This window comes from Vanessa atalanta, chromosome 12, assembly GCF_905147765.1.
Source record: "Vanessa atalanta chromosome 12, ilVanAtal1.2, whole genome shotgun sequence".
Classification (NCBI taxonomy): Eukaryota; Metazoa; Arthropoda; class Insecta; order Lepidoptera; family Nymphalidae; genus Vanessa; species Vanessa atalanta.
In genome coordinates, this window is record NC_061882.1 from 806,754 (window position 1) to 832,533 (window position 25,780).

The 25,780-nt window shown below is 32.0% G+C and overlaps 3 protein-coding genes across 4 annotated transcripts; 2 read left to right on the forward strand and 1 right to left on the reverse strand.

Moving 5' to 3' along the window:
• The first annotated feature begins 1,142 nt into the window (after positions 1-1,142).
• On the forward strand, positions 1,143-17,212 carry LOC125067705 (protein ENL-like). 2 transcript variants are annotated; one of them, XM_047676430.1, is made up of 4 exons: positions 1,143-1,484; positions 1,563-1,770; positions 13,163-13,346; positions 15,275-17,212. In XM_047676430.1, exons 3-4 carry the CDS (start codon positions 13,163-13,165, stop codon positions 15,913-15,915), a joined length of 825 nt encoding a protein of 274 aa, XP_047532386.1. In that variant the 5' UTR covers positions 1,143-1,484; positions 1,563-1,770; the 3' UTR covers positions 15,916-17,212. The 2 variants fall into 2 exon arrangements, with proteins under 2 accessions (XP_047532386.1, XP_047532385.1); XM_047676429.1 differs by having other exon boundaries at positions 1,563-1,648.
• Positions 17,213-19,368: 2,156 nt separating this feature from the next.
• LOC125067777 (UPF0729 protein AAEL015238) lies at positions 19,369-19,898 on the forward strand. The gene has a single exon (XM_047676536.1). It carries the CDS (start codon positions 19,542-19,544, stop codon positions 19,800-19,802), a length of 261 nt encoding a protein of 86 aa, XP_047532492.1. The 5' UTR covers positions 19,369-19,541; the 3' UTR covers positions 19,803-19,898.
• Positions 19,899-20,300: 402 nt separating this feature from the next.
• Positions 20,301-25,460, reverse strand: LOC125067810 (46 kDa FK506-binding nuclear protein). The gene is made up of 8 exons (XM_047676596.1): positions 25,251-25,460; positions 24,727-24,954; positions 24,406-24,575; positions 23,801-23,964; positions 22,132-22,342; positions 21,800-21,970; positions 21,410-21,582; positions 20,301-21,254 (listed from the first exon to the last, which is right to left on the reverse strand). The coding sequence occupies exons 1-8, from the start codon at positions 25,258-25,260 to the stop codon at positions 21,173-21,175; spliced, it is 1,209 nt and encodes a 402-aa protein (XP_047532552.1). The 5' UTR covers positions 25,261-25,460; the 3' UTR covers positions 20,301-21,172.
• Between the last annotated feature and the right edge of the window lie 320 nt (positions 25,461-25,780).

Below are 25,780 nucleotides of genomic sequence, written 5' to 3' on the forward strand. Positions count from 1 at the left end.
CGTTCCCATCAAAAGGAGAAAAGGCTTTATCGAAAAGACAATTACGGCTGTTACATTTTAACCCATTACATAAGCAGCCCGTAAATGTCCCACTGCTGGGATAAAGGCCTCCTCTCCCTTTGAGGAGAAGGTTTGGAGCATATTCCACCACGCTGCTCCAATGCGGGTTGGCGGAATACACATGTGGCTGAATTTCGTTGAAATTAGACACATGCAGGTTTCCTCACGATGTTTTCCTTCACCGCCGAGCACGAGATGAATTATAAACACAAATTAAGCACATGAAATTTCAGTGGTGCCTGCCTGGGTTTGAACCCGAAATCATCGGTTAAGATGCACGCGTTCTAACCACTGGGCCATCTCGGCTCTGTATTTTAACCCATTATAGTTCTTATAATATTGTTTTGTGATTTAACATTTTGAATAAACATTACATTATGTTAAATAAGTCATTGCCTACTTTTAAAATATATAAAATTAATGTTATTCTTCATTTTATCTTTTGAGTTATTGGTTAATGAATGTCAATATTTTTTTATCGTTATGGTTAATGTTATCGAGTAGTTTCATTATAAACACTCAGGCTATTAAAAAGGCAAACTAATAGTTATTGGGTTTTTCTGACGATAAAAACTGAGTAGCAAGCCGGAGTTATTATTAAATGCTGATATTATGAATACAGGAATTTATAGTATTTATAGTAGAAAATAGACTTAAATTATATTTTATAAATAGCCTTTATAAAAATATTCAGCCATCCTCGATGTGTCTCGGAAACTCAAGAAGAAAGAATCTAGAGGATCATTTTATTTTCCGCAGCGTCCGAGAGAGAGAGAGAGTGATCTCATAGCTTTACACTGTGTGCTGGTACGTCTTCACGAACATATTTCGACTGCTGTCCTCCTCACAGAAACCCGAAAGCAAACACTTTTCTAACGCTTACATAAGCTTAACCCCTAACCTAACGCTAATTCATCGTACCGTGCGAAATCTAGGTCATTATTTGTATGTAATGAATATTCTCACTTATATTACCTGCTCTATCAAAAATATCATTTTGTTTCGTCAATTTTCCATGGCTAAACCGAAAATTAAGTTGAATTTTATCGTAGCGTTCATTTTTTAAAAAAATAATAAAAAATAACATATTCTGGACCATTTGCCACGACTAATTAATGGCTTTGAATAACAACGATTCAATATCGTAATACAAATAATTACTTAAACCACACTATACTTGAAACGGAACGTATTTGCACATACGTCAAACGGAGGCGAGAGGACCGAGGCGGAGGGTACGAGCGAGGCCACGACGTCACTTGCCCACGTCACTCTGCAGCGCACCCGGCCTCGTACAATCTCATTCAGTTAGCCAGTGATAAACGCGCTCTGACGACGTCTCGTCCGACATGCTGCGCGCTTGACTTGCCGCCGAAAACCTACAGCTGCCTAATGCATCTTTGCCTGTCACCAATAAATCACAAGTGAGTTGTGGTAACAGTGCTAGTGATACGCTATCGCCGTGCTGACGATCGACTAATGACCTCGACGGTGTGTTACAGATGTCAGCCGTCACCGCACGAGGAGCGGCGGTTTTATCACATCTTAGAAAATGACTGAAGGTCCTCCATATCGACATGAGAAGCCGGTGAGTGCTCGCATAATAATATCGCGTGCCGTCCGACCGACCGTCCCAGTGACGAGCGTGACTAAAAAAGTTGTGAACGCATGTTTGGGTACTACATGTGATCGACCGACGTTCCTCAGCGGGTATGCATTGAAACGCTTGTTTTCTTTATCGTTATCAATTAGCGTCAGAGCTTATTATCAAACATTTTAATCTTGAACTCATCTTTCAAATAGTTGACTTCATATTTAGATTAATTATATATAATATAATTTATTATATTATACACAGAGTTTTTTAATGAGAAGAGTGTCAGTGATCTTTCCCGCGCACTTAATGTAACTGGTTTTTGTAAACTCCAATAACGCAAGATTTGCCATATGTACATAATACAACAACTGCCATTCAAATATATTTAAATAAGTTTTTATTGTATATTTAGATATTTTCCTTATCGCTTACGTACATAAGTTTAAATTTACATTTCTAAGGAAATAATAAATAAATGTTTTTTTTCTTTATATTTTTATTGACAAGATTATACCGCTTATGTACACATTTCGTTAATCACTTCTAAATTTAATATAATTTAATTTAGAGTTATGTGACATGTCCACCATTTTAACAAACAGCTAGTACAATAGGTACATATTATAATTTTTATTTTCATGTATTGTTTTCAATTATTCGATTATCGCTCTCTAACTTAACCAATTTTAATAATAAAATATTAAAATAAGAGATCATGAAATTGTCATGAAACTGCACATACTTATGTAGTAATATCATATATAATATAACAATACAAAAATAATCTCATATTTTGTTAGTATAGATCGTCAGATGATTATTTATCGTTAATTAGAAATATAATTTACAAATATTATATTGACGATAAACTTCAAGTGCCTACTTCATTAGACATCACTAATACCTAACATTTTTTTATATAATACATGTATGAATATCGCATGTGATAAAATAGAAAGATAAACTAATTATCTCAAAGGATATTGTTATCATAATTCACTTGTCCTATTTATTTTATAAACATGACATAATAGGTATGCCTGGTAGCTTCAAAGAAAACCCTCCTTTTGCTGGCAACATCCCCATACTGATGGAGCCATGGATCTGCCTATCACGATACATCTCTTAGTCTGCTTTTATGACATCTCACGCTGGATTTATCTTGTATATTCGAATGTTCGCATCTAATTCGGAAACCAAAAGAATCATAACTTTTTATTATATTTATATATTGTATCAATATAATGATAATTCTCGCGTTGTTTGTTTCATATTCAAAGTACTCGAACAGAGATATAATTATCAGGACGTAACCATGGAGCTTGATATCGAGCAAGAATTTTAATTAAATTTCAATGACTTATGAAAAATCGTTAAATAGAGCAGGGATGTTATGGAACTTTAAACCGTAACCAAAAACCGATAAAAATAATATTATTTTTATAATAAAGAAAGTAGCTAATTGCATTTTAAGGTTATTAGTTATTTTCTATGATTATAACTAATAATAAAAGCCTACAAATTAACATCATTTTTGTTTCTAAATAATCTAATATCCGTAACGAAACTATCCGAAATAATTTCGTATCTATCCGTAACCGTACCTGAAACCGGTAAAATATAACTCTTATATCCGTATCCATATCCAGATCCGAAATGTCATATCCATTACATTCCTGAAATACGAGTATAAAAAAAAAACACGATATTCGAAATTGTAAAATAAACCAATAAAACCCATCACATAAGATTGTCAAATTTACTAACGGTTCAGGTATCCTTATTAGTCGAAAACTTTGGGCGTAATCTCTGATTAAACTGTGTTTTTCAAATAAACATTTATTCATGCATTTCAAAACATTTTTAATAATTGGAAAAAACTTTACAACAGATGTTGTAAAGTTTTTTCCAATTATTAAAAATAAATAAAATCCTTTAAAATGTTCAATAAAACAATAATATTTTTATATTATTGTTCTCGATTGTAGGCCGTCGGAACTTATTTGGGGCGATTCGCGTTAACTTCGTACGTTGTAAGTTAACAATATAATCATCAAACATTTTTATCTGAAATCGCTTTTTTGTTTTTAAGAAAAGATGATTTCAAAAAAATATATTTTATTTTGGAGAAATTCTATCTACTGACATTTACATTTCACATTACGATCCGAAGTAATGTTACAAACCACAACGTCGACCAGACTGTAGTAGCATTTAGTTGACATGCACTTACTTATCCGCCCATCGCGTGTAAACATGTATAATCCAATTTACACGAGTAGAACCACAGGGCACGTCTATTACAATATGTTCGAACATTGTGCTCTCTTAAAATTGTCCTTATCTGATCGGATAGTTTGTGAAAGGTCGATAACCCCCATTAGAATAAATGTAAGTAATAAAGCAAAGATATTACTTCGTTAATTTGATTTTATAGAACAACCAGCTGAACCTGCGGCTTCACCGGCGCCAAATCTAAAAAACTTTATCTGTAGCACGTAGTCAGTTACCGCCATATTACTTCGAGGGTTTAAAAAAATGTAACCTAGCCTCTTTCTCTAGGACTTAGCTATATTTATATCAAATTCCATCTAATCGGCTCTGTGGTTTAAATGTGAAGATATAACAGACAGAGTTACTTTCGCATTTATAATATTAGGACAGATTTCTTTTAATAGAGCTCTAAATATGCTGAACGCAGAGACAACAAGAGCCGAGATGGCCCAGTGGTTAGAACGCGTGCATCTTAACCGATGATTTCGGGTTCAAACCCAGGCAGGCACCACTGAAATTTCATGTGCTTAATTTGTGTTTATAATTCATCTCGTGCTCGGCGGTGAAGGAAAACATCGTGAGGAAACCTGCATGTGTCTAATTTCAACGAAATTCAGCCACATGTGTATTCCGCCAACCCGCATTGGAGCAGCGTGGTGGAATATGCTCCAAACCTTCTCCTCAAAGAGAGAGGAGGCCTTTATCCCAGCAGTGGGACATTTACGGGCTGCTTATGTTATATGTTATGTAAATATGCACTTTTCTAACCTATATACTCTTTGGGTCAAATGCCTAAAGCATGTAATCAATATTGCAAAGTATTTAATGTGATTTACTATAATTTGGAGACTAGGGTTCGTATCTGACACGAAGCCAAGTTTCCGAATGTCTAACTGTAGTCATATCTGATTAGCAATAATTTTACCGACCAATGCGCCAAAAACTTGGGAAAACTCCAATAATATTTTTCCAACTGTTATGTAAAATATAGTCTAGATATATATTTTTGCAAATATTACAGCCATAATACATTTACCAAAAAATATCGGATGAGTGCGATTGTACATCTACACAATCACCATCACCACACCATCACCATCTGTGAGCCAGTGTAACTGCAGGCACAAGGGACATAACATCTTAGTTCTCATGGTGACGAATTCAGAATGTAAGGAATGGTTAATATCTCTTATATGGTGGTGACTACTTACCAACAGGTGGCCCGTCCGCCGACCTCTATCAGAAAAAGTAAAAAAAAAACGGAGCTAATAAAAAACTGTCAGTAAATAAAAGTTGAAAATGGCTCTTTTGTGAGGTTTAATGTTTTTACTTTTATTTCTATATATGGTCGACTCTAACTTACGGTAAGTTATGATATCGTTGTGTTTAGTAAACATTGTAAAATAAGTAAAAAAATGCTCGAATTTCGTACAAAACGAAAACATTATACCACAATCAATGTTATTTTAATTTACATTTGATAGGATCTTTATAGCTCAAACATTATAATAATGTGCTTTAGAAAATAAAATATACGTAAGTTGAATGTCGTAATTTTTTTTACCTTTGAGGTCTATTTTACCATCGAAATAACGTACCTATTGTTTATTTAACCCTATCATAGAGTTCATACAACAAATTATTCTATACGACATAAGTATTTGTATAATATGCAAATATTTCAAATGAACATATTATAAAATAATGTTAATGAAATTTCATAATTAAATTTGTCTATTTTATTAAAATAAAAACGTAATTATTGAAAATATAAGTAAACCATGCAATGCGTTAAATCAACTAAAATGTATTTTCTATACAATATATTAGCATATAAAACTACTAATACTAAACACAAAAATAAATCTCCTTTCAAAATAAACGCAGTAGGTAACTGTTTAACCTTGGTGTTTTTGTGTAACGTGGCGACAAGCATTTGACGACTAAATTTTAAGCTGGAACGTAAAACGTACACACACTACAATATATATGTACATTGCTATTATTACAAGCTGAAGAGTATAATTTAACGCGCAAACCAGGGGAACATACAGTTGGATTTAATATATACAGGGTTATTGGTAATTCGACGTATTCCCGTTAGGAAATCAGAAAAATAAAATAAATCAGAAGAAAAAAATAGATTAAAATTGATACTTTTTTTAAAATAAATTTTTCAAGTTGCATTTTTGGCTCATTTTGAAAAAATCTAAAAAACGTAAAAATGGTTCACTTTTACATCATGCATATGGGGGTTAAAATGATCGCAAATAATCACCCCTATCACCTCCTGACGGGAATACGTCGAATTACCAATAACCCTGTATATTTGATAGGCTTAATCTTGAAGAAGGTTACAGACTATTTAAAAACAAGATAAGACCCACAAGCATGGAGCAGTAACGGGAAAAACCATCTGACTGATATACTAATCAACTAGAAGGCATTGACGAGCTTTTTATCTGAATGTCAGTTTATTAGCTAGGATAGTCAACTATTACTCAATTTTACATTGTATTTGTATTAACGGTGAATATAATCCATAATTTTCCGTAAAAAATTAAGTAAACGAAAATAAATTCAAACGGAAAGAATAGATCGTCTATATGTTTAATAAAAAAATAACTATTTGGTAAGTTCCCTAAATAGCGGCACCACTTATTTCAGCAAATAAATATGATTATTTTAAATTGGGATTAGTTTTGCGCTGCACATCCACTAATATACATCTTCGAAGCCACGACGTTTAGTGCTGGATTTCTTATACTAAACATGAGTACAATATTTATTGACATTGATGTGTTATTATATTTGGATAAGAATTATTTACATTGATGTATTACCTAAATATATACAAATTCAAATTAAAAATAGCTACTGTACAGTTCATGACTGCGTGGCAAAAATGCAAGCAGCATTTTGAAGTTGAATCACAATTGCCATTGTTTTGGCGAAGTAGTCTTCCGCCTTCAGATTTTTTTACAAGTAATTGTAAAAAAGCTCTACTATCACGTCAGGTCCAAATGTAAAGGACACGAACATATAATTTGAAATAAGAGATGATTCGGGAGAAGTAAGAGCCTTATTTATTTTATCATTAAGGGATGGTACTATGAAAATAGCCGACTAAGCTCATAGGACATGATAGACTAACACTCGTGATAAACATGTGCTCAGTTATCAAATTATCATAAATAAGTTTCAAAAGATTCATATCATTATTTTAATTAGCAATAAAGTTTCTAAGGACAGTTTGAATAAAATTTTAGTATTATTTGATTACTTACGTAACGTCTGCTTAAAACGATTTACAGATATGCAAAAAGTTTTAATTTCGTCACGTGATCGAAGTTCAATCCGTTTTATTATTAGTTTGTATTTTTATCAAGTGATAAAAAATAAAAATACACAGGTTTACGTTGAATTACGTAATAATATTTAATATTTTTTTGGTTAATGTATAATTCGATGATAAACCAATGCTAGTTTTGACGATGACGATTTGAATGTGCTTCCAAGAACGTATTCTAATAAGATACATATCGCAAATCCAGTTTCAAATTACTGTTGAGCGTCTCTCGAAGTTTTTGGTGCACTCGACATTTAGTATTTAACTTTATATAACGCTTATCTAACAGAAATTTGATCTCTTGAAATGTCATATGATTTTTTTGTATTGAATGACAACGAATAATAATACATAGTGTTACACAATTTAGACAATTTCATTGTTAGCTTTCGTTATAAAAATAAGTATATAACAATAAATATTATATAAATATATATTATTATGTATATCTTATACAGGAAAATTGGATTTCTTTCTTTTAATCATAGAGTTAATTAAATTTAACATCATTATTAATTATAGAAGCATTAATTTACTATTAGTTATTATTAATTATCAAAAACTACCACGAGGTGGATAATCGTAAGATCTGAGAAGAACCGGCGAAAGGAGTTCGGGGTGTCTTTCCAATTCATTTTGTTTACAATGTTTTTATTGTTATTGGAGGTGCTCTATTTCCTCGTTACAATTCCAAGAAGTGTTATAATTTAAAAAGAACATTACTTTTATAATATCCATTAAAGCAAACGTTTCTTGATGATTGTTTTGGTTTGTACAATTAAATGTCGTCAATTGATCTATGATCGACTATTTATAATAAAATACTCCTAAATTCATATCTCCCAAATCTATTTGAACAAGAACTGACACAGTACACCAATTTATTTTCAGTTTCTTCGGTAGTTAAATTCTTGGTTTTATTCTCTAGGCATAGAACTATGAGAGTTGAGTCTTTTCCGAAAAACTATGTCATAGTAATCAAGTATCAAGTGAATAATAGTTAGGCTAGACTTATAAATTTAGTAACGATACAATTAGGAATAATTAATTAAAAAACATAAATACTAAAATAATCAGAAACTAAAGTTCATTCTATAATTTAAATCATAATAATTAAACAATCACTTAATAACTTTTTAAATTATTGGTTAATAACCTCATATAAAATTGAAAACATACTATCTCTGGTAGAACCTCCTTTATTCAAATTTATTTCAATAAAATGTCATAATATTCTTCTAATTTTGATATAAAATGTCACATCGCATCGCATAAAATAATCACCTGATTTAAAGTATCTTACTTATTATACTAATTCAAAATTTGAAGCACAGAAAACGGGTTTTATAAACACTTTTAACTTGTAATTTACTTGTACTTACGACTTTTTATATTATACTAGAGACTGTATAAATAAGGTTCTGGTATAACATATCTCTTAATGGACTTTGTACGAGCGAGACAGTGGTAAGATTATTGTATCTACTAATAGATATTTAATAGTGAGTCTATTGACTTGTTTGATATACTATACAATAGCTAGGAAATAATCCATAAGCACGTCGAAAAATTAATTTGATAGCTACACTAAATCTATTTACTGAACTTATTACAAAACGCTTATATCGGTAATATTTATTTTACACTTCGATCACAAAGGCATTAAAATTCCTTGGTTTGCATAATTTAAAAATAAAAAGTTTGTTCTTTTGAACGTTTTTCATAAATAAAATAACCATTTATATTATTAATATTTAAAAACATTTGAATATATTCCTAAGATGAGACAAAAATAAATGTTGAAAAGTTTCAAAAATAATTTATAGCGGATATAAGAGCCAAGGCTGATAATTAATTCGAGGAAAACAAAAGGAAACGAAGGTAACACATATTAATAAAATGTTGGGATTAAATCATGATCAGGTGAATTTTAACCAAAAATCATGGCCAAGCAAGGTCAACTAGATTTTTCTCGATAGAGAATATAAACATCGTGACTGCATGTACCGGATGAAAACCTGCCACTTGTGTATCCATTAATCTAAAAATGTTCTTCTGAAAAAGACAGAATGATTTAAACCCAGAAGTAGGACATTCACAGACTACCGTAACGTATTCATTAATAATGATCGAAATTTCAAAGTAACAGTTCGTCAATGTTCCGAGGCTGGTCGATGGCCACTCCTACCAAGGAGACATTTTTGATTCTACCACGCTTCTCCAGTGTATAATGGTAGTTATACTTTCGCCACGATTTTATCCGATGCGAGATTGATTGATTGCGATGATTGCGAATTCAAACCTGGGGCCACACAGTGTGCCTTATTCTGTTTATAAATTTATTTCGGACACAGCGGTGAAGGAAAACATCGTGACGAACCTGCACGTGACAGGTGAGAACGTATGTGCCACGTATATTCACCAAGCTGCATTTGAGCAGCATGATGGACGAGCTGCTTGTCTTATGGCATTAACATACTGCAGTTATCCGACGCATGTAGGTGTCCTCACCGTATGACCATAAAGTTAATTAAAAACACAAAAGCACGTGAATTTTCACTGACAACATTATTGAGGTTTTCATCCGGATTTGAACCTTCTATCATTGATTCAAATTCACTTTTTTATAAATCATACCATAATTTATACCATGATATATAATGCATTATATAAGAGAAATAAATTTGTAACGGTACAACATGAACATTACCCAACGAATTATAACGAGGAAAACAATGAAGAATATTAGAATATAAAAACACTAAGTGCAAATAACGTGTAAAGAAACATGGACTTAATCACCATTGACACGGTACTGAACAAAATAATTAATGCATTATTACTTATCTAAATAAGTGAGTGGCTGGCCGGTAGATAATTTTATCGTGACCTTAAATAAGTCTAGGATATAATAAAATTATGCTTTAAGATACATTAAAAAAAACGAGAAACATTAATAAAAAAAAATCGTATTAAAATTTTTCGAGACTTTTGAAGTTGCAGTTTTTGACATTGCACTTTTCGTCAATAAATAAAAAAAAATAGTAATAAACAAAATATGCCTCATATTATTCAAAATAAGGTAAGGTATACATTATACCTTTATTATGCACTTTAAATAGTTCTTGATTAATATCTTTGTGTATAAAACAACACTATTCCACTTTAGTACTCATATCCACGTTTATTTTAGGTCCAATGTTCCGATAGCTACTTCGTTGACATTCAAAGCGGCATTAATACGTGAATCCATAATGAATATCGTAGATTATTCAAGATCTCGACCAAAGATTTCGTCAAATCAATGACAAGTTTTATATTTGTCTTTTCTCCTCCTGGGATTGGAATAGACATTTTATAATAATATATCACGGAATGGAAAGTGGAGCTTTTTTCTCTTGCTCTTTTAACATTAACATGTTGACCTTCATCCAAACAAATCAATATTATTAAAACTTCAAAATAAACATATGTAAACATATGTAAAAAAACTAAAATAACTGCCTGACCTTTTTCCACGTAGTAGAAACCTCCATAAACTTATTTGGAATGCACTAAAGCCACTGCGATGGCTGTTTTCGCCATGGATCGAAGAGGTTGCGGGATGACGATTCAGCGGCTCCTTTCGCACTATGCTCCGCTGTGGCTTGGCGGACCTCTCCTCATCTCCCCCGCACACCTCCTTAATCCGTGCGGCAGTGCGAGGCCTATCCGGCCGCAATTCTGTCAGGGCCAAAGCAAACCTGGTTCCACTGCTGGGGTAAAGTGTCCTCTCCTTTTTAAGGTGTGGACCTTTACCTCCCGATGCGCCAATAGGTTGGCTTGATAGACTTATATGTGCAAAAATATTTTTTTGTACTTCCAAGCAGTGGTGTATAGTATCTTAAACGTATGATTTCCTTCTGACCGAATTTACCCGCGGCGGTAATTCTGAGTGACTAGCCAACTGCGTAGATAATACAATAGTGGACAAATGTGTCTGCACACTTTTGAGACGTGTGTTCTTTGCCAATTTTAAGACACCAGGCTGCTTTTGAGATTTTTTCGACGAAAAAACTCAATAACCTTACAGGTGTGATCAGGGCTTAAACCCGCGTCTCGGCAGCTGTGGCCTTATTACTGTTGTTAACACAGCCGCTAGACCGACGACAGTCTCTATAATTATAGAGATATCATTCTATATATTCTACTAATTAAACTTTCTCAGTAAACATGCGATGGCTCGAACCATGAGAAATACCTATTGGTGCTTATTATAACAACACACACACAAAACTGACTGCTCATTGATATAATTTGACGAAGAGTAGCAACTAGCTAGCTAGCTATTAAGATTTTATTCACTGCCAAGGCCGCGACGGGTGACGCAACAATAGCCGGCCGTTCTTTTTTGGCACCATTCACTCTAGCACTTTTTTTTTAACAACTGACCATAGACAATTTGGTTGAGATCTGTACATTTTTAATACTGTTTACTACTATACAATTAATAATAACGTGAAATTTCCTTCTAAATCGTCTTTGTGTTTAGAAAACGATATATTTTCCTACTAGTAATTATGGGTTAAACGTTGCAACTGAATTTTTAGTCGGTTTCATCCAACCCAACTAAAAATCTATATTCGATTTATGAATCTATATATATTCTATTCCAACTACAAGAGGGGTAAAGCAAAATAAACAGGTTTGACATTGAATTGACGCAATATAATCGGTCGAGTTCTGGAATAATCTATGACATTCTTTATGGTTTCGCGAAAAAATGGCATTTTGAATGTCGGCGAAGTTGTTATCGGAACTTTGGAAGCAAAATAAAGTGTTGTAAATATACAGTTGTATACAATTTTGGCATTGACAAAACGATTAGCTGATAACACACATTTTTTTTATAGATGTCTACTGTCGAAACCCCAAGACGTGTGGTGATAATTTATTCAAAATAAATGATCGATATCTTCCGTTATATCGTTTCCTAGATTAAACAGGAAACCATAACGTAATACGTATTATAAACTTGTACCTAATAATATCAAACGTATACATATTTTACCGCCAAACAGCAACACTGAATATTATTGTGTTCCGGATTGAAGGGAGTGACCCAATGTAACTCAAGGTTCATTTATCCTAGTTCCAAAGATGGTGACATATTAACGATGTAAGGGACTGTTAATATTTCAACAGTGTCTATGGGCTAATTGGTGGTAAGAGATGGTGATCACTTACCATTACTTGGCCCATTTGCAAGTCTGCCAACCTATTTTGGATTTAAAAAACATAGTAACCTAATTAAGGTTAAAAAAAAGATTTAACACGGAAGATCTTGTGTAATAATTGTAATAATAAAATGAATTCGAGTAAATTTAAAAATAAAAAATTTTGAATCGACTTTTTATAAGATTCATGAAAAACTATCGCTTCGGATTTGTGAAACTACTAAACTAGCTCTAAAATTTAGTAGTTACTATACAGTAGAGTTGTAATTTAAAAATAACGATTTCATTTTTGTCTAGCATAAGAAATAACGACTAATACTAAAACGGGGAAGCATTTCTATCATCTACATAGTTATTTATTTAATAAAATCTCTCATAAGATTGTATAGATTAGCAACAAGTAAACACTTTATGCTATATGGCTATTTATTTCCATCACTAGTGATCGAAGTTGTTTCATATAAAGTCTTATTAATGAGTAAATTATTCCCTTGGAATTTTATGTCTGTACACATATTAGGTATTCGTCTCTGTGGGTGGCTATGTGCTGTGCTGATACTTGGTGCAGTGCTTACATTAAGTACCAGTGCCTCAGGTACTTAATAAAATTGAAAAAAACATGAGTGACTGCCTATATATGAATTATTCAAAGGATACATGTTACAGATGTGTGTACGCATATGGCTTGAGGTGGGCCACGCTTGCGAGCCGCGGCGTTCGGTGACGGGTCGCGCGCTGGCGCTGGACTGGCGCGTGTGGGTGCGCGGCGCGCGCGGCGACATCAGCGCCTTCGTACACAAAGTTGTGTTTAAATTGCACCCGCCGAGTGCGTTCGTGTATCCCAAACGAGGTATTGCTCATAAAATTATACTCATTATGTCACTTCATCCAATAAAGCTTATTCAATTATATGCAATCGCTAAATTAAACCTTATTTTTACATGACTAAAACACAAAGTTACTTGTAGTCCTTTTTATTTTCGCACCTGAGAACGATATGGATTTATATATGGTTCTGTCAAAATTAAATTAGTTTAGAGATTGTGAACAACAGAATTATCAGAAATTTCATAGAAATCCAAGCTGTTTTTAACGCTAAGGTCAGAAGTCTGGTCTTTATTTTTCAATTCCAATCGAAGAAGAAGTAAAAACAAACCTTAGATTCACATTTGCTTTGCTAACAGTACTATGTTGTGCACTAAAAACAGTTATTGGTTGAATTATCTCCATAATACAACACCATTCCGCTTAACTGCTTATAATAATTTAATTTTACTTCCAAAGTTCCGATAACAACATCGGTGACATCCAATATATATGCTCTTTATTCATTATATATTATAATGAACTAGCGACCCAATCCGGCTTCGCACGGATGCTGATAGACCTTTTTAAGGTGTACAATAATATAGTACTTGCATTATTTTGATCTATCTCGTAGGGTTCAATGGAAGCACAAAAGAATGTGTTTATTTACGACATCGCATTAGAAATATATTAAATTATCAGTGTTTCTTCACTATATTATATATGTATAATACACATAAACCTTCCTCTTGAAACACTCAATCTATTTAAAAAAACGGCATCAAAATCCGTTGCGTAGTTTTAAAGATCTAAGCATACATAGGGACAGACAGTTTTATACTATGTAGTGATTCCACGGATTATTTACGATATACGCAACTTATCAAAATCATTTATTTCGATTTCTTCATTTAAATAGGCTTTAGCAAGTACTATTGATTGAAGCATCGTCAATTTGTAAAACCGTATTAAACTTAAAGCTACCATCACTTCGGAATGTAGATTCTACCGAGAAGAACCGGCAAGAAACTCAGTAGTAGTAGATACTAATCATATCCATAATGTCAAAATCGTTTACTTTTGTTAACTCCCTCTTTAATTACAATAAGCTTTACTATTCATCATTGCAGAAAATAAGTATGATTTAAAATTAATTTATTTATATTATTTTATTTATTTATTAAAATGATTAATTGTTGAAAAATTATTTCAATAGAGGCATTTCGAGGCATTTCACTGTCCCATTCGTAGGTTAGTTCGAAGCATCTGTTCTGCAATCACGCCGGGTATAAAATGTTATTTTATGTAATTTTCTCATCTAAAAATACCTAATACATGTTTCTTGTATAAATACATATTACTTATTTTATTTTTAAATTCGCCCTTAATATAATCATTTTATGACGATCTTTCTTCTACTCTTGCGAAGTCGGTACTCGTACGGTAAAATAAAAAATATTTTTTACACATAATGCATAAACATTTCTCTCGTGGTGATATTCTTATTCAAGATCATTGCTATTTGATGAATGCAGTATTTGATCAAGGTATACAGTCTCAGTACTGTATACAGTGACTATGTTACAATATAACTTACTTATAAATATGTTAAAGTCAAATGTATGGTGTATAATTAAAATCTTATCATTTTATCTAATCGTAATTATTAACCGCTTCTTTCATCAATAGCTTGTTTCGCAAACAGCGGCTTAGTGTCGTCTTATAGAACAAACTAATGGAGCCGATTATTAACTATTATGAAATAAGTTAATAATTTAAAACGATCGCTCTTTCGCTGCTTAAAACCAACGTAATATATCTACATATGACTGTAAACGTTAAAAATGGTTACATATAAAAGCAAACTCATTATCGTTATCACCTTACGATAGTCGGTAACCAAGCACAGTGCAAACAAGACCGCAATAGTTCACTGTCTCACATTGAGCTCATCTGTTTATCATTTTTCAGTTCTTCAAGAACCACCGTATGAAATTCAAGAGTCGGGCTGCGCGTCCATCAATATACCAATCCAAGTTTACCTGAAGTTTACGAAGAAACCAAAGAAAATCTGTCTCAGATACAGTCTCCACATCGAAAACAATAACAAGGCAAGTTCGGAAACGAGGTCCGTTTACTACGATTTTGAGAATCCCTCGGAAACCTTGTGCAGCGCCTTGATGAAGGGTGGAGGTGAAATAATCGGCAGAACCGGCGCTGTGGATAACTCGAACAAATTAGTCGTACTCTTCTCTGATGGTCGGTCTAAGGATCAGAAAGCGATGAAAGTGAAACGTTACAAGTTCATTGAGCCGGTGCGTTGCAAACACGGAACTAAAAACGCACCAAAGTCATGCATACTCGATGAGATTTGCTCTAAATGCGGCGAACCGATAAACGCCGACTTCAGAAAACAATTACACGCAGTGGCCATGACCGAGGATGAGATAAACCGCGTGTCGCAATTATACATATCGTATAACAGTTACGAGAAATCAGTGAACGCGTTAATACTGCCACCGCTCTCGGATCCCATATACAGGGTTCCGGAACTGCCGACGTCGCTTCGTGGCGCGCTGACTAGTGTGGAAGCGGACTACGCGATGCAATAAAGTGCCTTTCATTTGGTCGTTTTTGAAAATATAGACCCATGAAACGGGCTGCGTTTTTGGACAGCGACTTTATTTGGTAAATGGGTTGTTGATCGTATTAAAGTATCGTTTCCACGTAGGAGTTAGGGTTGCCTTATAATTTAAAAAAAAAAGATATATTTTTAATTGTTGCTTAGTTTTATGTTTTTGCATATTCGGGAGTTAAGTAAGTGTTTTAGAAGGAATTTTTTTATTATGCTGCAAGGATTACAAGGCTCAATAGCAAACGGGGGCAATAGTGCGGCTTTTTGTGTAGGTTAAACTTTTGCGGGTTCGTCTTGACCACCCAGTTAGAATTCTTTCTACCGCCAGACAGTAATAATAAAGTACATACTACTGTTTGGCATTTTCTGGTTTTTAAATATTGAGCAAGTGAGTATAATTACGTGCACAAGGGACATAATGTCACTATCCCGTAGTTTTCGGTACATTATCTCACAGTGCCAGTGTCTAGGGTCAATTTTAAAATAGCGACGACATCCTCATTAAAAAAAAATACTTAACGAAAATCTGATCTTCGAAAATAGTGCAGGTTAAGTAATCGTATATCGCGCCGTTTATTATATTTATAAAATTATTTGGATACTAAAATGTGCCATGAGACTGTTATCTGTTCATATAACATGTATCATACGATGTTATTTTAATTATAATTTATTTTACATCATAAAGTAATGTTAGTAAATAATTGAGAATATTTTTATACAACATATTTTATTATATTTATAAAAATTGTTTTTAAATACAACTAATTGATTATTAGAGAGATATAAAATATTTAAATCGTTATAAAATGACTTAAATAAATGTGCTGTGAACAAGATCTCAAATGTCAATGTTGTCATAAAATAAATAGGTTTATTAGAACTAAGATTATAGTGATATATTTCTATTGTTACTATAAATTAATATTTATATTAATTATGTAATTTGTGACTAAACGTACCTATTGCATGTTCAGATGTTATCAACAGAGCTTTTAATTTTTTTTTTTTTTCTAAAATGTTTAACTATTTATTTACTCTCCATTATTAAAAAATCAATTTTACTTAACTATGAACGAAATGCTATAGAAATATTAATTTAACGAAAGATACTCAAATATAATACTATAAGTTAAAGAACTTTAAATGTATTATCGGTACATACATTGTTTCAGAATCGAAACTACGAAATATAAAAAAGTTTGATTGAAATATGTATAATGTTACCACTTAAATATTTAAAAAATGTTTTCACACAAGGTGCTTAAATTATTTAATATTAATAAAATGTATATTTAATAATATAGCTTAATACCATAGGAATTTATTATTTTTCCTGATATCTAATGTTATTCTTAAAAAAAAGAAATGTGATAAAAGGAATTTACTTAACTTTAAGAATTATAATTTTATTCTATATTATGATGTATCTATGTTATAATGTACTTGTTACGCGAAGTCTAAAGACCTAAAAAATAACGTTAATTCTATAAAAAAGAGCAAATTTATTTTAATAAAAATTATCAATAAAATCCCTGTTCAATCATTTTGTGTTATACTATCAGCTTGTCACAGTGTAGTCCTTAAATTTCAAATTTTCAACCTACAAATAAAGATTCTTACCTAAGATTTATTGATTCTTTCTTCGTAATACTCGAATTCCATGAAAGCGTTTGAAAGTGGATTTCCCGATAAATAATGCCTAGCCACTTGAAATCAATCATATTAATGTTAAAATTCTAATCATTTCATAAAGATTCCAACCAAATCTTGAATTATAAAGTATAATACAAGATTTTATTTATTGGAAAGCGTATACATTATGTACATATATAGCTCCATTTTACAAGCAAATTTAAACTGTTTCTTTTGGCGCTAACTAATCAATAAAGATAAGTAAGCCATCGTGGACTTTTCTGTACAAATACACCCGTACACGTTAGCTTGATCTTTTTGACAGACGGGCTAGTGATGGAAACAAAAATATCTAGTAGCCCAAAAAATAACGTTTTAAACTACTTGTAACTGTATAAGATGGTGTGGGTGTATTATGTGTGAAATTCTTTATTGCACTAGACATAAAAAAAACATTGGGTAGATAAGCGACGGTGAGTCAATATTCATAATAAGCTATTTAATATTACGGGGTGTGACCCATGTTTTTTTGGTAAAGTTCTTTAGTTCCATGGTCTGAACCAACTATTTAAATTTGACGGGAGGTCCAAAAATAACCCTCTATGTAAAAATTAAGGTTGGAATATAAAATCATTTATCTTTAAAATGGTTTTTATTAAGGAAGAGAAGCACAGCCAAGATCATCATCACCCGAGTCGTCGGAGCTTGAGTCATCATCTCGAACTTCAATTATTATTTCTTGGTCAATAAAATTGTCGAAGTGGACGTCGCGCATTCGTACCGTCCGACCGATGTAACATTGTACAAGTGTCTATTTTTTTCAGTGTTCCTATTTAAAATGTACTTTGAAGCAATAAAAAGTCTTAAAATTTTTAGCTTTGCTTGAATCCTTAGAGTGTTATATGTATTTTTTTTTATATTTTTATAATATTTAAAATCCTTAAATTAAGAAAATAATAAGTTCGTCATTGCAAAGTTATGTCGATCAGAAAAATTTACATTTCTCAAAAAGATCAAGCTATATTGTACATTAGTATTTTATTGTATATTAGTCATTTAGGTCAAAGAACAACTGCTTGCTATCTAACTACATAGACTAAAATAGTAAAATGTATTCAAAAAAATACAGAACATTTTTAGTAAATGTAATCATACGTCCTGAAATTAGAACCTATCAGTGGTCCGTGAAAGCGTTTTGTTAAAGTAGGTTTTACAAGAGGTTATCGAAAAAAATATGAGTTTTCTATGCACATATTTTTCGTACCAATTCCTCTATGTTAGGAAAATGCTAGTGATTCAAATTTGATTGCAAACCATCAGACCGTCACTCCTACAAAGAGGATCGAGTAGCATTACCCAAACACAAATGCCAAATTCGTAGTCAAGAGTATTTATTTATTCAATTTATATGAATATTTCAATCATTATTCATATATATTCAAAGTTGTGTAGTAAATGTTCACAAATAATTGCTGCAAAACAACCTTCGGCTACAAGTACGATTGCTTACACAGCCAGCTGAGAATCTTCATAATATGTGGACATGTCTAGATTCACCATGTCTAGCTAGAATTTTCTTATACGAAATATTTAACTAGCATCAATTTTCAACTATTATATATTTAAAAATAAACAGTAATAAGTTAATGCATTAAAAATCACATTAAAAGTACTTTCAGTAATTTCTTTGTGACCCAGTATATTGACCAAACTTAGACCCACCGTGTATGAGTTTTGACAGCTATTAAATACGCATTCGCATTGACAGACATTTGACATTGACTTGTTACCAATACTGAAATACTGAAGTCTGTCGATGTCAGCTGAATCAAGTTCAACTTCATTTATGTTATTGATGTAATTTTCTAAACCTTTGTAAGTTTTGAAATTCTAGCACATTCCATAATTTAATCGGATGAAAGTCTGAGGCATTCCATTGTGAAATATAGTAAAAAATAAAAAAACAAGATGGTGTGCGTTCCATGTTTTATCATCCCAGTTCTGTTGTTTTTATGGCATAAATTCATTCAACCATATGTACTACGTTTTTGGAACCCATGGGGAGTTAAAGATGCGGACGGCAACGTGAAGACGGAATTTCCTTTCAAATGTGAAGGTGGGGTTTGTGCTTTTAGTAGAAAACAAGTTGACAAAAACGACACTGAAGAAATGCAGAAAGATGCTGGGGAAGTTCCACCAAAGATAGACGGAAGAATAAAATCGGAATAAAAAAAAAACTTAATCATAATTCAGTTATTTATTTCATAACCTTAGGTGCTATCTCTACGCACCGCTAGTATTTTATAATAAATCTATTATACCAAATGTACTTTTATTTCGTATACAATATATCTCTCTATTTAATTCCAGATTTGCTAATATGTAAATAACCAAAAACCTTGTATGAGGTTGTAGTCTTAACTATGCAAAAGATAAATATGTTGGTTCAAAGGCTATATGTATTTCCTATTAAATCTCAAGGATAAAACAATAGATAAGTCATTAAAGTTAAAAATACGAGTGTGGTTGATAGTTTATTTCATACAGGATAAATTATAATGTTTGTTTAATTCAATTGATGGTTACTGAATTTTTAGCAGGTACCTTTACTAGTGTCTATTTGCTGAACCAGACCCTCAGATGTTAGCATTCCTTTTATATGAGTAGTTAATTTTTGTGTTGTAGTCATTCACCATTAATAAGGAGGTTAGTTTAAATAAAACAACATTAAATGGAATATTTACTCTATTTTACATAACCAAGGCTATTGAAAATTTAAATAACAAAATAATGTTTAAGCTGGGTCAGAATTTTGTAGCAGTCATTATGTGAAATAAAATTTGCTTACGGGATACAAACAATATTTTTAGTCTAGCGACTATCAGGCATTCCCTTAAAATAAAATAAGCATAATTATTTATTATTACAAAGGATAAAGTAAAGGCTGCCTTGGGCTTTGAAGGCCCTCGCTACTGTGTATATTAAAAATAAGTATACTTCAAAGCAGGTATTGATTAATATGTGAAGTTCATAAAGGAAACTAAACTAGCTCATTTTAAATGATTATTTAAGACGTACTTTCACTAGATATCCACTTCACATTATCAACATCAGCGCCAAAGATTATTTTTAAACTTGCCTGAATTTATTCATGCTGAAATTATTATATTGGAACTATGAATAATACTTAAGTATATTACATATTTATGGAATATAAGTTTATTGAAGTTATAAAGTTTGTTTAAAATTAGTAAGATCTAGTTGATCAAATTTATTAAAAATTGGCATCCAACCAGATTTCATCATTATGCGGCTGATGATTTCTAATTCTTAAAATCTAAATAACCTGTTTATTCTTAGTGTCTAAAATTATCAACTTACATAGTAAATAACTAATATGGAGCATCCACAAAAACAATGTAACTTCAGTAATTTAGACATGTCAATAAAAAAAATAAAACTTTATTTTTGATAATGCTCCATATTATTATAATAGTAGAAATGCTGAAAGCATTTACACGATAAATGGCATTCAATCAATGACAATCAAATTAACTGAAACAATTAATATGTCCATACACTATGATGATAACTAGCACTTATTTAACATTCTTTAACTCTACTTCGAATACTAAGCTTGAGTTTGGAGGAATAACTGGTGGTGATCCCTTAGCACCATACCTGAAAATATAAATATAAATTTATACAAAGAGTCATTCTCTTCTTCATCATCATTCTCACCAGTTGATTGTTGGAATTCCCACAGCAACAAGTTTATAGTGCTTCTTTTTTTAATTTGTATTTATGAACTTTTATACACTCTACTATGTACTTACGCCATTGCTGGTGGACAAACAATCTTCCTTTTTCCTCCGACTTTCATGCCAGCTACACCAACATCCCATCCAGAAATCACTTCCTTAGCACCAAGTTTGAACTTGAATCCAGGTCCTTTCTGGCAGTTGTCGAACATCTTGTTGTTTTGCTTCAGACGACCCTCGTAATACACCTGTGGGAATAATTAATTACATTATATGAGCTAAACAAACTAATGACTACTCTCTCTGAGAGAATAAGGTTTGTTACAAAAATATCTTAAACCGACAAAAAATTAAGAGAACTCATACTGAATACTAAACATATTTTTTAGTGGCAACAAATATCAATAAGCATGATATTGTTAAAATTATACTTGTAATTAATTGATTTTAGCACAATCATCTTACCATGACAACCTTGCCAGGTTTTGCAACTGCTCCATTGCCCACTTTCAAATCTTCAATAAAAACTCCACCGCTGAGTGACTTCTTTTCTTTTTTGTCACCCTCTTGAGCATCCTTTTTTGCTTCTGGTTTCTTCTTCTCTGCCTTTTGTGGCTGCTCAGCAGGCTTCTCTTTCTATATGATTAAAGGTTAAGTTCAAAATATCTGGCACAACCAATAAAGTTGCAGTATAGTTAACATATACTTGTATTATACACAATATATTTTATGATTGTTACAATATTAAGAAAAAATGTATACATAATTATCATTTATTCAAAAAGTGGAAAATATACCTTGGTTTTCTCAACTCCATTTACTTGAGGTTCTTTCTGCTTCTGCAGTTTCTTCTTCAGACGACGTTTCTGCGACTTGGTAAGCTTGGACATGTCAACAGTGCTATCATCCTTGCTGGTATCAAGAGTTGTGTCTGCTTTCTCGGAGGATTCATCTTCATTGTCATCATCATCTTCATCATCTTCGTCTTCCTCATCAGACTCTTCATCGCTGTTAATCAACAAAACATTTTTATATAGGAAATATTATTATTACCATTGCACAAAGCATTGGAAATGAATGAAGAATGGTAAAAACTTGGCAATGATATAAATAATTATATAGATTACCATAAATATAAATATGTCTATTTATATTTATGGTAATCTATACATAGTTGTACTTTCAAGGGACTATATGTCAGTGTAATAACAATTGTGAAATTTTTGAAAGCACATATTGCTAGCACATTATATATAAATTATAAAGGGAACTGATAATTTATATACAATCCTACGAACCTTCCTACTCAATAAATAATGATAATGTAAATATTTTTTTATAAAATAGGCAGATAATCCACCAATAGGCTAGTTGACAAAATTTGGAAATTAGTTTAAAACTATAGTTTAGCATCTATTTCACCCCAAAAATATACTATTTTAAGATAAATAGGTTTTTATGTTAGTATTTTGAGTTTTTAGAAATGAACTTGAAATTGACCGCGAAAAAGGCCAAGATTGTCATGGCGTCTTGAATGACGTCACACCTCGCGAAACAGCCGTGTTTGTGTATGACAGTCAATTGTGTTTTTTAATAAATAATGAATTCCTCGTATTATAAATACTGTATGGTGCCCTAATGTGAAAGTACAACGATAAAAACGCCAGACAAATTATTCATATACGTACCAAACAATAAATAAATACGAATAAAGTGGTTAAATGGCATGGAGGCAAGATGCTCTTACTTTGTCAACTAATTCCACAATTTATTTCTGTGAAGACCATTTCGATGTAAGTATTAAATACAACTTGATATATCTATTTATAAATGTATAGTAAAAGAAATGAATTTAGCAAATATAATATATCACACATAACCTATAAAGTGTTAGGACTGGAATAGGATTTTATGATTTGTTTGAGTTAAAATATTATTTTCGTTTTATAAAATGTAATAATTCAAACTCTTCTTATTTTTTTAGTTGCCAAATGATATGACTAATTATACAGAGTATCATATTATGGGTAAAGACACAAGTGCGCATGAAACCAGGTTGTATGCCAACGAAGTTCGAATGCCAAGAAGATATATGTTGAAAAAACAAAGTTTGTTAATAATCGCAGTGTTTGAAAGATCCAGAATCAAGTAGTACCCCCAGTTTATCTGCCATAATGATAGAAACAACGTAGCGTTCCGCGCTTGTTTCGCGAGGTGTGACGTCACGCAACTCTGATTGGTGTTTAATGTCACGTGATTAAATGCCTCATTTTGTCGATTTTATTTTCCAAAAATATTATTAATCTTTTATTATTTTTGTAGAAAAGTTGTTTTTTTATTTACTAATTATCATGGTTAATCATTAGAAACTCAAAGCCATGCGATTTATTATTAGTGGAAACAAGCCTATTGTACACAGCGGTTACACATTTTTAAATTATTATGATAAAATTTGAATGTCCTAACCTGTCAGTTGCTTCGGTGGATGTATTCACTTTGAAGGACTCATCGTTGTCATCGGTATCAATGTCCTCCCCATCGAGGAACTTTTGTAGTTGATCTTCACCATCTTCGTCCTCGTCGGAGCTCTCGGCAGCAGCAGCAGCTTTTTTGTCTGCTTTTTTGTCTTGCTGTTAAATAAACAACTATTATAAGACATAAAATAAGGTGGGTGGATAGGATGTGGATAGGACTCATATCATATATATTTTGGTATCTGACCATGAAAAAAATACTGTCAAGTTTACCTCTTCTGCCGGCACTCAGTTATCTCTTTTGAAAATTAATAACCAAGTGGAATTATATATTAATTTAAAGTAAATAAAGATATTGACTCATTCGGTTGGTGATACACTCAGTAATATTTAAAAAAATGTAATACACTGAAAATTTATACTACCTTGAATAAGTTACAAGCATCAAAAATATTGCAAAATATATATTGTTATAAAATTTTTCACTTATATTATTTACTGCTATACCACAATAACTAAAAACATTAAGATCGCCAGCATATATAGTACTTTCGCAGTTTTTTTGGGATTCATATTTCAAACAAATTTATGTCACACCTTAGCTTTCTTGTTAGCAGCTCCTTCATTGCTATTCTCCAGTTTCCTCTTATTCTTGGCGGGAACCAGAGCTGGTGCCTCCTCTTCTTCTTCTTCTTCCTCTTCCTCGTCTGAAGGTTCCTCCTCAAATTCAGGATCCAGGTAGCCCGTCAAGTGAACATTGCATTTACCTACAATTAGTAGAAATATTTAAAAAAATTGTAATTTATTAATATTAAAGTAAGTTTCGTAAGGATGCTATTAAGTTGAAGTTGAGTAGTTCGTTCTATTAAAATATATAAAATAAAATTATTATTAGAATTATTTTATAAAAAAATTTACCATTTGTCAAGAATGAAATAGAATCTCCAGCCTTAAAATACAGGTCGAGTGGTACTTGAATGGTCTTGTTCTTCTGTAATGTGCACACGAGGAAGTTTTTACCATCCACCACAATCATCACCTGGCAGGGATCATTGTCGCCGGTGGAAATATCCATAGCAGCTTGCGATATGTGAAACGGCTTCTCCACCACTTGGGAGTACCGCTTATTCGGTTCCATTATTAATCCTAAACATAATAAATTCCTCTTTATTTCTACAAACCAATTCTAATTTAAAGATAGTCAAGAGTAAGCAAAGTTTAGTATCATATATGAAACACATTCAACATGTGTTGACGGCATTGTAAGTCCCACACGTTGCGAGGTGATACTTTAACGATATAACGAATCCCAACCGAAAATGGTTTACAAAATGGTATCGTTCTTCTGAAATGACTGTTTAACATTACGTTTAATAAGTTTCAGTAACATAAATTGTTTAAATTAACAAACACGTGGTGGTATATGGTTACCGGTTACTTACCCCAAAACATCTTGAAAATTTAATATACGTATGAAAAAGAAGAAAATATCTAATAACAATCAAGGTAAATACTAAAACAAGGTAATTTGTCCGAAAATAATGGATTATCGATCCAACTACTATAGCGCGGCAAATTTACACTACCGCGTCGGAACTCGGATTCTTCTTCAAATCCACACCACCATAAAATTAATGTTAAAGATAATGAACGACAAATTGATGACAGCGCCACTAACTCGGGTTTCGGAAGTTCGATATTTTCATAGACAATTAAAAATATCTTGAATGAATCAAATAGGTATACATTCTAGTAAATTATTTTAGAAATCGTAGACTTTGTCTTTTCCTTCGATATAATTTTTAGATACAAAATTGTAAAATTGACCAATTATATCTTACTTAAGATGTAAGGTTAATTTAAGCTTCATTATAATTCGTCTCCATTAGCATTTTTATTAATCCTTGGCTAATTCAATTTATCGACGCCTTCTAATACGAATAGAATTATAATATGTTAAAATTATATTTCT